The following is a 13,248-nucleotide window of genomic DNA, read 5'->3' on the forward strand; positions in this document are numbered from 1 at the left end:
CACTGAGAGGAGCCTCTGCTAACCATTTCATTCCCTCTGAACCATTCTCTGGTTTTGCTTAGGTCATGACAGCCCTGCCTTGGAAGCTGCTGGTGTCTGCAGCGGAGCTTTTGGCAGTTCTGCTCATCTATTGGACAGAGAAGATTGCTGGCAGCTCATCTCTGGAGCTGTCACTGCTGCTGTGCCAGTGGGTACCTCCAGGTTCAGGGGACCGGTGGGCAGATTGCAGCACACAGCTGCCAGGTCCTGGTTCTTGCACTCACAGCAACCTCTTAATCTTGCTCCCCAGCATCGTCTCTTCTGAGATATTGGTTGAGAATTAGCAATTTAGGAAAGCTGTTGCTCCCATCAGTGCTGCCTAGAGCATCTGTTTGCACATGAAGCTGAGTTGGCCTCTCATCACATCCAGTTTCATTCCCCCACAACGCCATGGACAAAGAAGGACCCAAGGTACCATGGTACGACTCCAAGGCCTCCTTCCCTTCAAGTCTCACGTTCCCTCAGCTCTCCAAGTTCTGTTTCCTCAGTCTTCTAGACACTGCTGTCCCTGTCCCACAGCCTCAATGCTGTGCTCAAGCAATCGGCTGCTACTCTGGAAGTCAGGATGACACAACTCTGCCAATATCAGACTCCCATACTCTTACTGCACGTTCTACACTGGTTTTTGAGTCTATCCACTGACCCAAATGTGGCTACGATAGATGCAACGGTCCCTTACAAAGCCTGTCCTATTAGGATGCTCACTGAGCTCACTGAAAAGGAATTCAGATTATTCAGTTAATTTGTGCTCAGCCAAACCATGAGGCAGCAGCACTCCCTGCACTTACAATCCCCTGAATAGAACCTGTGCTGGAATGGAGGAAGGAGTGCATGGATCTCAATATGTAGGGCTGGCTGGTTTTCTGGGAGATCTCTATTCAGCTGTGCATGCCTGTGGGTATGGCAAAGATCACTCATCCAGTTCATTGAACTGCAGCCTGCATGTGAAAGGAGCTTCGTGGTTTCTTTTTAAAATGTCCCTGTTCTAAAGACAAATAGTCTCACGCAGGATTGTGCAGCAGATTATAATATGGACACAGCAGGGGTAAATTAAAGAGCAATTCAAACATAATACTGTGCGGAAAAATCTTATCTTTCCCCTGCTTTATCAAGGCATTTATCTAGGTCTGCTCTACACCAGTCATCACCACATTATCTACATATTCTACAGACTCTTTTTTAGCCACATTAATACATACACAGTTCATTTAGAGTCAAAATAATGTCAGGTCTGAACAAGCTGGAAAACATGCTTGACTACTTCAAATGCCCTATTCACAGAAAGGGCAGAGATGCATCTAAGCAGCAAACATTCCAGTGATCATATAGCTTTAAATGGTCTGTGATTACTGCCATCCTCTCATGTATCCACAGCATCAGCTTAAGCAAACCTTCCACCAAGCATAGATTTCAATTAGTTTTATTATGCTCCATTTTAATGACAGGATCTATTCTTAACAACATTTTTTGTTTAGTGGTCTGAAAGCATTTTCAGTTGCACAGGGAAAGCTCAAATGTTCCCATCAGCTCCACAATTCACCTATGAGAGACATTCAATGAAATCAAGATGCCTCCTTCTGTTGTCATGCTCTGAGCAAGCTACACAACATTTTCATTTTATAAAATACAATAGAAATGTGCAACGCAGCCCAAAGAGGTAATCACAACAGCTTTGTGAAGTCTGCTGTTACTGGTATTTGAGGTTAGTCTGAATGCCTGAGCTTTTGGAGCTGTGATTACATGAAAATAAAGGTTTAATGAAGCCAATCAACCAACCCACTCCGCCAAGAGGCGCGCTTTCAAAGCTTAAGTCTGCAACTGAAAAGGAAGTGCACCATGACTCAGAAACCGGAGGTCAGCAAGAACAAATAAATACATTTGTTACTGTTAAATTTGCAATTCATAAACTAATGTCATTTTCTAAGGTTTTTTTTTCTGACTTGAATACTTGGATTTCTCAACACTGCTGCTATGATTTAAATCATTTATAAATATTCACACTGTAAAAGGGTCCTTGCCTTTTTCTTTGTGTTTCCTGTTGTTGCAGAAAATACCTTTCACAAATACCTGCATTTTCAGCACATGTACAACACGTCTGTGCATGTCCAGAGGCCATTTACACACCACATCCACGTGTCCTGCTGTCAGCTCAGGGCTTCAGTGGACATATCTGCTGGAAACTCAATATGTGGCAGCCTTATATGTAGATTTTCGAGCTATTCACAAATCAAAACCAACATAAATATTAATTCATATTAAAATGTTTTATTGCAACCGCATTTGGTGCCCATTAAATGGAATAAATACTTACACTTTTCACCTGCAGCTGTCAAAGGATGAAAGTAATTGTGGAACAGTTACTTGATTTCACTGTAAGCTTACAGTCTGCCTGTAATATCCTTTGTCATAAAGAATCCCAAATTCTGTAAGAAATTTAACAAAAATACACATTAACTGGAATTACTTCATATTTGAGGATGTGAAAAGCGTTGTTATTACTGCATTACTAATTATTATTGTTAAACATTATCAAAATATTATTCATTAACTGTGATGCTGTCGTTGGAATGCAGCCGCTTCTAAGGAGACATCTGACAGCATTTCTGAGAGGAATCCCAACATTACGCATCGATTTCAGGCCAGATGAAGATCAGCATTTGCTAAAGATTCATTTCAATTACTGCTGAAATGCAGCTGCTGCTCAATACCACCCATAATTGTGCAAATCTGATAAACCTGGGCAGTGGAGATTGCTCTGTAGGACCAATTTTAATATGCTTTTAGATTATTTAAATTGTAATGAGAAAGGAACACACTGTTCTTACCAGCCCTTGTAGGTATGAGTAAGGGTTGACATTGATCGCCATAAAAAAGGCAACAATTTGTATCTTATTCATAGCATCTTATTGGTTTTTTAATAGGCCTATGCCTTGCTAACATTTTGAGTGTCTTAAGTACTGGAAAGCATGAAAATCGCAGGCAACATTACAGAGCTTAAAATATTTAGGCTTTAACCTTGAAGAGTGATACCAACTTTTGCAAGTGAAATGTGACCTCTCAGGTATCTCAAGGTAAACAAGTATGCAAATCTTCACGGGATGAAATCCTCAGAGTTTGTAGAAACTCTGCCCTTACATCATGTTCAATTGATTCCAGATGAGGAAAAATGTGGTCAGACATAAAACATTCATTCTACATTAAAAGCACGGCTGTTTTACAGTTGTACCAACCAATATGGGATTAACTAAAAACAAGAAAAAAAAAAAGGTTTGTTCATGAGTAATAGAGCATTGGTACAACAAACAAACAAAAAAACCAACAGATTTTTAGGCTGTTCCAATAAAGTGAGAAAACTGAATGTCCTGGAAATGCTCCATGAGGTCTTCAAAACAACTCCACAGTGGATTCAACACAGGAAGGAAGTGCTTCCATGCAGTCTGACATGAATCACAGGATCACAGAATGGCCAGGTTGGAAGGGACCTCAAGGATCATGAATCTCCAACCTCCCGCCACATGCAAGGCCACCAACCTCCACATTTCACACCAGCCCAGGCTGCCAGGGACCCATCAACCTGGCCTTGAGCACCTCCAGGGATGGACGGGGCATCACAGCACCTCTGGGCAGCTGTTCCAGCACCTCACCACTCTCATAGCAAAGAACTTCCCCTCGACATCCAACCTCAACCTGCCCTCCCTGACATGGTGTGAGACAAAGCATGAGGCAAAGCTTGAGGTGTGAGGTGAGGTGTGAGGTCAGCCTGAAGCACCCATCGCCATGACACAGAGGTCTGGCAGCACACCATGGGCCTTGTGGCCGCCATGGGGACAGCCGCAGCCAGCCACCACTTGACAAAACCCAAGTCAAACTTCGCAACTCCATCCCTACACCTCCCTGGATGCGGCCAAAGAGGACCCCGGTCCTCAGCCCCACACCGCCCTCCATCCTCAGCCTCCCTTGGGGGAGCCACAGAGCCAGGCCCAGAGGAGGCCGCAACGCGCCTGCGCAGAGGGGAGCCGGGAGGCGGAGCCGAGAGGTGCTGCGCAGGCGCGCGGCGCATGCGCGGTACGACCCCGCGCTGGGCTTGTCGTTGCAGCTTTAAGAGGGCTCGCGGCCTGGCGGGTACGACCCCCCCCCGCAGCCCTGAGGAGCCGCCGGGCCCCCCGCCACCCCTCCTGCCGCGGGACGGCGCGGGGCCGGCCCCGGCACCCCCCGATCCTCCCTCGATCTCCCCCCGAGAAGCGAGAGGGAGGCTGAAAGGGAGTGACCCCCGGCCCCGCGCCCCGGGCTGGGACGGCTGAGAGAAGGAGGAGAGGGGGGGGGGCGCAACATGGCGGAGGCCAAGGAGGAGGGGCCCGGGCACTGCGCCAGGGTGAGTGGGGGGCGTGAGGGGAGGTCAGAGGGGAGGGGTCAGGGGGCGGGGCGGCGGGCTGCGACCACCGGGATCCGCCGCTGTCCGGCCGGCTGCATCGCGGGTGGGCCCGGCGGGCTGGGAGCTGCCCTCGGGCTGTGGGGAGCTGCCCTCGGGCTCTGGGTGCTGCCCACCCTGCGCTGTGTTCCATTCTGTCCTTGTTGAGAGCATCTCGGCAGCCTTTAGGTAGCATCTCTGCGTCGCTGAAATCATGAACTTGGAACCTACTGTTGATGCCATCCGCCTGTCTGACCTCTTCTTGTTCCAAACGCGATGTTCTTGTTGCTCTCCTTCAGTTTATTTCAGTAAGTGTAATTGAGGCATCGAGATGGCAGCTCCGTGCAGGTGGTTCCCAAAGCCATCAGCACTGCTGGCCCCAAGGCTTGGCCCTCCGTTCTCACAGTCTGTAAATACACGTGGATCTGCTTGAAGAACAGTGGAAGGTTCTTGTCCATGTCTTGCAGCCTGTGCAGAAACTGAGGACGAATAACTTTGAAGCAGTGCTCAAGGTAGTCTCGCAACACCTCGTGTCATTTCTCATTGAAAGCTTTATGATAGAAATGAGGTTGTTGCTGCTAATTTGCATTTGAATCTGTATGGAGCAGTCTGTAGGCTGCTAAATGTCTCTGAGCTGTCGAGTTCCTCATTTCCAAAGATGAAGAACTTTTCCCATTCTCTAACCTTGGAAAAAGGAAGAACATGAACTAGTTTTCCATTCCTATACGTAAGAGGAGTTTTGTTGTCTGAATTTATTGCAGAGAACGCAAAACTTGCATTGAAACTAATTGTTGCCAAACCAAGCAGTTGACCTTCCAGGGTGTAACTGGAGCAGTTGCACAGATGTTTGGCTACTCTGCAGCTATGGGAATGAACTTTATCACTGATGTGTCTTAAAGCCGTGGCTTTCACCATGTTCTTGCTCACAAGCAGAGTCAAAGAATTTTGCGGGATTGCTCTCAGTTCTCACTCATCTGGAGGATCAAGAGTTTGTCTGTCTGCAAGACGTTCAAAGAGAAGTGGCTGGACGTAGGACAGTAGCATAAGAGCTCTTAAATAAAACTTCATTTCCAATAACTGAAAAGTTAGCAGACATAAAGAACTTTCAGATCATGATGGCACTCAAGCCTTGAAGCTGGTTGCTCACAGAGGTTGTGGTCTCTGTCCTCACATCTGCTGGGCTCACCATTGCCATTACTTTGGTATGCTCCATTTATCTGACAAGTTACCCGGTGTTGCCCAGTGGAAAACAGGTTTTCCCTTTTTCTTCTTAAGAGTGTCAACTGCCAGCTAAGATAAAACAAAACAAATTATCATAAACTTAGCATTAGTTTCATTGGTCTCAGGAAAAACTGTGCTTGTGTTGATTGGGTAACCGCCCACTTGGTGGTAAGTCTGGAAGTTTCCATCAATTATTGCTCCACGCGTCCCTCCACATTATGGAAAACTTCTGTGTGGTGATTTTTGGCAGAATTGTGGAAGTTCTTATGGCTAAATGCTTAGTCTACCCAAAATCAAAACTGATGTGTTTTCTAATGAAAATACATCAACGCATCCAACTCTTCTTACTTACTAAATATCAGGATTGACATAACAGACCCTTGTATTTTTTATGTACTTAGTTAAAATATTTATAGCACTTCAACTTGAATTTGTAGGTAATGTTGCTGTGTTGAATGGTTTACATTTTGAATAGAATGATCATTTATTTCCAATACTCAATCAGTTGAGGTGGACAGGACGGTTTGTGGTGTGCAACACAGTGCTGAAATTTGACACTTGGGCTGCTGGGGATGAGTTTGGTGTGAATAGGTGAACACCTGGGTGTCTGCATCAGCAAGCAGCTGTTTGCACAAGATGTTAAATTTTTCATGGGTTTATTTAAAAATCAAAGACCATCTCCTTTGGAAAGTTTTCTTTCTAGGTGCTCCTAAGTGGTGTAGAGGTGATGAAAATAGATTTCTTTGCAAGGGCTTGAGCACTTCTCAAAGGGTGCTGTGCTGTCGTAATCCTTGAATTAACCTTGTTGAAGAAAATAAGCATAATCAAGCTTAGTCTTTTAGAGTAAGACTTTTCACACAGCATATCATAAGCAAAAAGAAAGTAAGCTGTTCTCCCTTGCTTCAGGGCTGCTTGCATAGTTGGGATACTGGAAGTTAATTCCAAGATTTCTCCCAGTGTTCTCGAAGCACTAACCTCAACTGTCCTCTCTTTTGTTGACTGCTGTATGCCACCATTCCTTCCAGGCATTCCCATTCATGTTGGCTTTTCCATAAATAAGTCTTGCAGCAAGTTTAATGTAGTGAATTTTCTTCAAGGTTTTCTGTCAGTGGCTGCCTCTGTTCGGATCGTTTCCATCATCTGTTTTACATTGCTGTGCAAACTGCATAAAGGCACTGCTCCTCCACCTGACTTGTGATCATCTGAACTTCTCAAGATAAGGCTTCTCCAGCAGAGCATGCCTCATCAAGGACATGTTAGCAGAACTGTTTGTGCTCTTGGCATCTGTCATCTTTGCCTTTCACACTCTAGTAGAAAAATGTGTTTCTGATCCAACAGTGGCATGCTGTATTCTGTCCTTTCTGTAGAGAACCACGTTGGTAATGTAGTTTGTTATCTACCTCAGATATGTGTTGAATTGTGAGAGTAGTTTGAAGCTCTAAAAGAGTGGACATACAAATTATCATTAACAGTAATGCTTGCATTGTAAGATGTGTTTAGAATCTCAATTAATCTAGCAGTTGCTTACAGCCTGGGTCTTGGGCTGGTCAGAAAGCTCCAGTGCTGCCCAGAAGGTTGTACCAGAGAGCAGGAGCAAGATGCAAGCGTTCTGGATGCTCTGAACTGACAATGCTAAGGTATAGCAGTCTGCTGTGCAGCCTGTGTCTGTAAGGCTGTACTGTAGTGTACAGGAGAAATGAGGACAGGTGGGTGTGATGGGGTTCTGGAGGAACATCTTCATTTCCACTGAAAAGAGAGAACAGCCAAATCACTCACCTAATAAACTAATGTGTATGTGTCTGCATTTAGGTGAGAAGAAGCTGATGCAGAATCAGTGCATCTGGGCGTAGCTGTTCCTACAGGAGTAAATTTGGAGTTCTTCCTTATGACAGTTTTTTGGCTAACTTCTTCCTGCTGTTTTTTTTTGTGTCTTGATATGCCTTAAATCCATTTCAAAAGTCAGTGGAATTCAGCTTTATTCTAAATGGTGTTACGTGCTCAAGAGGGCTTTTGTGAAATAAAATTTAGTGTAGGAAAAGAGAATGGTAGAAGTCAACCAGGGCAACAGTGGCAAATGTGATGGGAAAAAGAAACAGTGATATCTTTTTTTCTTTTAGAAGAGCAGGAGAGGAGAGCATCGCAGAGGAACGTGGAAGAGAAGCAGAACAGGAAGGAATGATGCTTGAGTTAGGAAGAAACTTTGAGGAGTAAAGCAGATTGCATGATTGCTTATCTCTCATTAAGGACTGAGATAATGAAGTAGACAAGCTCTCCAGCTTTCACCCCCAGTTATTGTTGGCACTGAACAATTAGGAGAAGGCAAAGACTGACAGTACCTGATGGTAGTTGAGATGATTCACCAGTGTGGGCCTATTAACATATCAGCCATGGTGTGAAGGAGGGCTGATGATCCCCGCTGTGTTTATCAGCAAGCAGAAGGTGCTACGTGTGAACATTGTCCTCGTTTACATGCAGTGCCATCCTGTTGGCTTCTGATTTGGGCGTAGATCACAATGAAAAGCAGATGACTTCAGTTTTAAACGTGTGAGGGATTGCTCCTGGGTTGTATGGCTTCTCCCACCCCGGGTTGTTGTCATGTTTCTCAGTGGTAGCTTAAGGATTCACCTTCCCTGAAAGACGTGGTGATAGCACTCAGTTAATGAGATCCCTTCTGGGTTAAGTGGAGTCGCAGCAATTGCGTGCTGTGCAGAATGTTGTCATCCAAGTGAGCTGTGCTTTTGAAAGAAGAGGCCAAAATATTGAAGTATGTGCTTGTAATCTGGGCTGTGCTGTCTTCGTTGTGAGATGCTGGAGTGCGATGTTTGGTTTGGGAGAATTGCTTGCTGTGCATTGCAGCAGAAATAGGTGATGTTGTGTGGACAGGTCTGGTTTTGGAGCTTTTTGCATCTGTGTAACTTTATGAGCTTCAGTTTTCCTTCGCTGCCATATGCTGTGAGGAATGGGAGTTCTCCAATCTTTGATGAAGGTGTAGCTTAGCCAAAATCTCATTGGTTGTAGTGACTTAACCAGAGTGGGAAAGTTCAGCGAGGGTTCAATGGAAGAATTTCTTTGTTGTTAAAAGACAAGCCTTTGTTGTGGATTCCTCGCTTTGCTTTCTGTGTGGTGTGTGTGCATTTCTTCATTTGCAGAACCATGCGTGGTGTGGCTCTGGGGCAGCGCATCGTTCCCAGTGCAGGAGGAGCTGCACGGCGAGCATCTCCCAATGCTCTGCACAGGTTCACAGCTGTGATCCTTCAGGGAGAACACACCGTAACGTCCTGGTGTTTGACACCAGCTCGCAGCGCCTTGGTGCTCTGGTTGTGGGAGCCGTTGGTCAGCAGAGGCTTTGTTTGGAGCCGGCCCATGAATATTCAGAAATCCTAGGAATCTCAGAGAAATCTGGGGGCAGAAAGGGACCATCCGAGTCTGCGTGTCCCAGTGGATCGTTCAGTTCTAGAAAGGGAGAAATGAAATGCCAGCAGCAGGTGCCTATCTCAGATTGTAGGAAGCTTCCCCTTAAGAAGGATACAAAGAAACTGTACTTCTTGAACGGGAAGATGGGACCCCTGAGAAACAGAGCCCTGCCTGCCTTTGTCCTTTCACATGTATAGGTGTTTGGATTTTTTTTAATGCATCCCAACATCCATCTCATTACTTTTAGACTAAAACCATAGAAGTTATTAAAACCAACCTTTCACAGTGCTGAGAAACCCACCTAACTCAATCCCCCCCCCCCGGCGCTCCATCTCCCCAAGGCGCACTCAAAGCCCACACGGTGCTGCCCAGGCTGTGCGCTCTGCCCCTTGGGCTGCTGCCTGGGCCGGCTGGGGGGGCCCTGCAGCTCCCAGCTCCATGTATGGCTCGCTGACCCCGCCGGCTTCTCTTCCTGCTGCCAATCTGTTCCTGCAGGTACCTACGGCAGGCCGGCTCTTTGTTACCTTCCGCTCTTCCTTCCCCAGGTGCTCGAAGGTACGGATGGCTGAAGCCGGCTGCAGTTGGGCTCCAGCAGCTCTGCTGCTGGTTTAAAGCTCCTGCTGTGAGGTTTGCACGGCTGGCAGCTCGGCATCCCTGCCGCTGTTACGTGGGAAAGGTCAGGGGATGCTTCCTGGGCTGCCAGCACCTGGTTCCTGAATGGCGGCGAGGATTGGAGTGGCTTGGAAAAAAAAAAACCCTCCATCTTCCTTAGCAGAATGCTGAAGCGAGGGGGTGTGCTGTGGTGTGTAGGTGCAGGGAAGCTGTGCAGACAAATTGAGGGATCTCTGCCTATTTTTAGTTGCAGTTTTCTTAACATCTGCTTCCTTCCCACAGTTCGCTGCTTGGTGATGCGGTACAACCTAGGATCAGACTTCAGAAGGCTTGCTGTGTGCGTTAAGTTGCTCTGGGGCTTGGGGTTAAAGACATAATTTTGCATACAAAGCCAGGGTGCAGCCACAAGCTGCTTCTCTCTCCTTATCACGCACTAAAAAGCCACTGATTCTTTGATCTGTGCATACTCTGCCAACCTGGGATGCTGTTAAAGTATGGCCCAGGTTCTTAGTTATTTCAGATGAGCCCATTGTATGGAATGGTAAGCAGTGTCCTGCCACCCGCTCAGAGCAGTGGAGGCACTAATCCTAACACCAGCATACCATTAAGGAGATGCAGTGACATAACTAGTGGATGGTGTTTGTTTTTCTATTTTTTAATATATTTATAAAAGCAGCGCTTTGGTTGTAAAGAATAGTTAAAACACATTGCTTTCAGGAATGCCTAATTGTTTTGTCATTATTTCTTGTGTTATTTATTGCCACCTCACCAGGCAGAGCGCTGCTTTCTGCACAATGCTGGCTAATGAGGCAGAGTCACTAAGGAGGATATATTTTAAAACATTTAATTTTACTCCCATCACGCTCCAACAATTCTGCACCAGCTCTTAGGGAATGCTCACTGCCTTAGAAGCACTAAGTGTCATTAAGACAGAACAGAACACTCAACTGAAGTGATCAAGTGAAGGTGTTTCAAGGTGTGATTGTGCTGAGTTTTGCTTTTGAAACTGGAAGTGAGTTTTGAGGGCTCTGCTGGGAGTTTTGGAGCCCGGGGTTTTATATTTCCATTCTGGATCCTTTTTGTCCTGCACTTCTCTGGGGCTCACGCTGCAATATCGAGGTGCCTCTTCGTGGGACTGTACGAAACAACCACAGGAAACACCTTCTGAAAATCAGTTCCATGTTTCCCTTTGAAGTTCTTTTGCCCCCTTTTTATCACCGAATCTTCAAAAACTGTTAGGAGAAGAAATAAAAAGCATTACAGCGAATGGCAGCTGGGAGAACAGCCTGTGCTAATTCAGGAAAAAAAGTGTATGAGCCCATTTTGGGGCATCGTTTTGTTAGGGAATACGTATGTGTACACGTGTGTATTTATGTGTCTTTATGCATATGCAGATACGTGTGTGCCCATACACACAAGCATGCCACCACTTGCTCTGGTTGCTGCTCCTTGGATGTACAGCATGTGAGAGATCTGATGCTGTCCACCATCCAGGGCCGTGTGCTGCCTCAGCTCAGGCTGCTGCTGTTACCAGGAGTGGGAATTCTGTTTTACAAACACGTCTCGTGTGAACTTGTGACCATAAACACAAATCATCCCCTGCATCACAAACTGTATTAAAGAAAGATGATTTCATAGGATAGCTCTATGGCTGACTTCCTAATAAATTATTTTGAACTTGCTGAAGATGCTCGTGGCAGTGCCTAATGTGCACTTGCAGATGTCGCCGTCGTGCTGAGCTGTCCCTTGTCATTTCTTTGAATGGAAGAGTGAATTACACATGTCCAGAAGCTGGGATATTTTCCTACGTGTACATTGGATCTCAAAAGAGTCAAGAAGCTGCTTTGATAGAAATTTGCTTCGGGGAGAGGATGGTCATTGCTCCATCTCAGCTAAATGAGTAGAGTTCAGTGCAGTTAGTTAGTATCCCTTTGCTATCAAATCCCGTTATTGGACGACCTGTCAGAAAGAACAGCATAGAAATGGAGGTGCTGAGGAAGGAGAGATGAGTTAAACAGATCTCTGTTATCTTTTAGGCAGAGGTGAGGAGTGCTGCCCAGAGTTGGCCATTGGAAAGCAAGCTTTGTTTCTCCATGGTGCACACACTGTACTTCAGACACACTGTTAACTTCATCATCTGTCAGAAAATGCTCCATGAGAACAGGTTGTGTGCAGCACTCAGAATCATCCTCTGGTTCTTTGTCCATTGTGCTCCTCTGACTCTCGTTATCTCATTATTAGGAATGTTGACATTCCCTTCTCCACCTTCTCAAGCTAGCAGGGCTAATTCTGAATTTGTTGTGTAATTCTTTTCTGTATGCTTCTGAACTTGTGGTAATTGTGACTTCTCAGCAATGTAAGATTTTTACATAGAACTCTGCGTGGGGCAAGAAAGGAAGGAGGAGGAGCTGTGATTCTTCATGTTGGTTTGGCTTTTGATTGGATGCGTTTTAGAAAAATACTTCCAGGTTGACCAAGATAATGATGCAGTGCTTTCCTTTTTACAGTTTGAAGATAAATCTGATGCAGTATTTGATATTACAGAAAAATGTAAGTATATTTCTTTATTTCTGTAAGACATAGCCCAACAAAGCAGTTCTTAGAAGTACCACTGCTGACAAAAAAGCTACCTTTGCCCTTCTCCTAACCCCTGCTGCTTGTTCCCTCCCCACACTACTTTCTGCACAAGCAATACAAATGATAGGAATTAAAGTCCTTACTTTCTTGTTGTTTTTTCTCAGATCAGCTTCTGTTTCACTGTGTGGTGAGTGGGACAGAACTGTTTCTTTGTCAGCAGTATTTGATCAGTAATGTTGGTCCAAGAAGGCTTAAAGGGTTCAAGGAATTGCAACATTACACGGATTAGCAAAGGACCCTTTTACTCACTTTTGTTACACGCAGAGCTGGGAGATGCTCTGACTGTTCACAATTTTCTTTTCCCTAGGTAGTGAAATCCTGGATGCAGAAATGTCTGAGGATGCTGTGCACAACTTACCAGCCACCCTCGACAGCGTTTCTTATGAAATACAGAATCGAGCAGGATCTGAAAACTCCCTGCTGGATGATGACGACGACGATGATTATTTTCTGAACTCTGGGGATTTGGCAAGCATACCTGTTGTTGGGAGCGACAACGAAGATGATCAGAGTTTCACTCCAAAAGACACTCTCCCTGCTGAAGACCATCTGGAAGAGGGCAAGAGGGTTACAGAACACGAGCTGGACAGTGAAAAAGATATTCAGATCGAAAATGCAATCCAGAAGGATCTCACTTCACCTTTTGAGCAGGGTCCTGTATTTAAATCAATTCAAAAAGATTTTAGCATCACAAGAGATAATGGCAAAGAGACTTTTTCAACAAAAGACAAGAATAGAGAAGTAAATCTTCAAGACCATGAAAAACGGTTGGAAAAAATCCCTAAAGATACGGATTCTAGATTGAAAAGCAGTTTTCTTGACAAAGCAGGTAACTGTTGACATCGTAGACCTGGCTGCCCAGCAAGGAGGAAGAGCTAGATGGAAATTAGCAATAGGAATAGCTAAAGGCATCATCT

The 13,248-nt window shown here is 45.4% G+C and overlaps 1 protein-coding gene across 7 annotated transcripts in view; it reads left to right on the top strand.

Moving 5' to 3' along the window:
- Positions 1–4,248: 4,248 nt before the first annotated feature.
- Positions 4,249–13,248, top strand: part of ZMYM4 (zinc finger MYM-type containing 4) — a 32,959-nt gene continuing 23,959 nt past the window's right edge. For 2 of the 7 annotated variants that reach the window (XM_042884987.1, XM_042884991.1), the window contains exons 1-2: positions 11,778–12,244; positions 12,639–13,160. In XM_042884987.1, coding sequence (XP_042740921.1) covers positions 12,115–12,244; positions 12,639–13,160 — 652 coding nt within the window. In that variant the 5' untranslated portion in view covers positions 11,778–12,114. Of the gene's footprint in view, positions 4,412–11,260; positions 12,245–12,638; positions 13,161–13,248 lie in introns of those variants that run through there. The other 5 variants (XM_042884989.1, XM_042884990.1, XM_042884992.1 and 2 more) reach the window with 5 other exon arrangements.

The sequence above is a fragment of the Lagopus leucura genome, unplaced genomic scaffold (assembly GCF_019238085.1).
Source record: "Lagopus leucura isolate 7727_CA_CO unplaced genomic scaffold, USGS_WTPT01 Super-Scaffold_100048, whole genome shotgun sequence".
Lineage (NCBI taxonomy): Eukaryota > Metazoa > Chordata > Aves > Galliformes > Phasianidae > Lagopus > Lagopus leucura.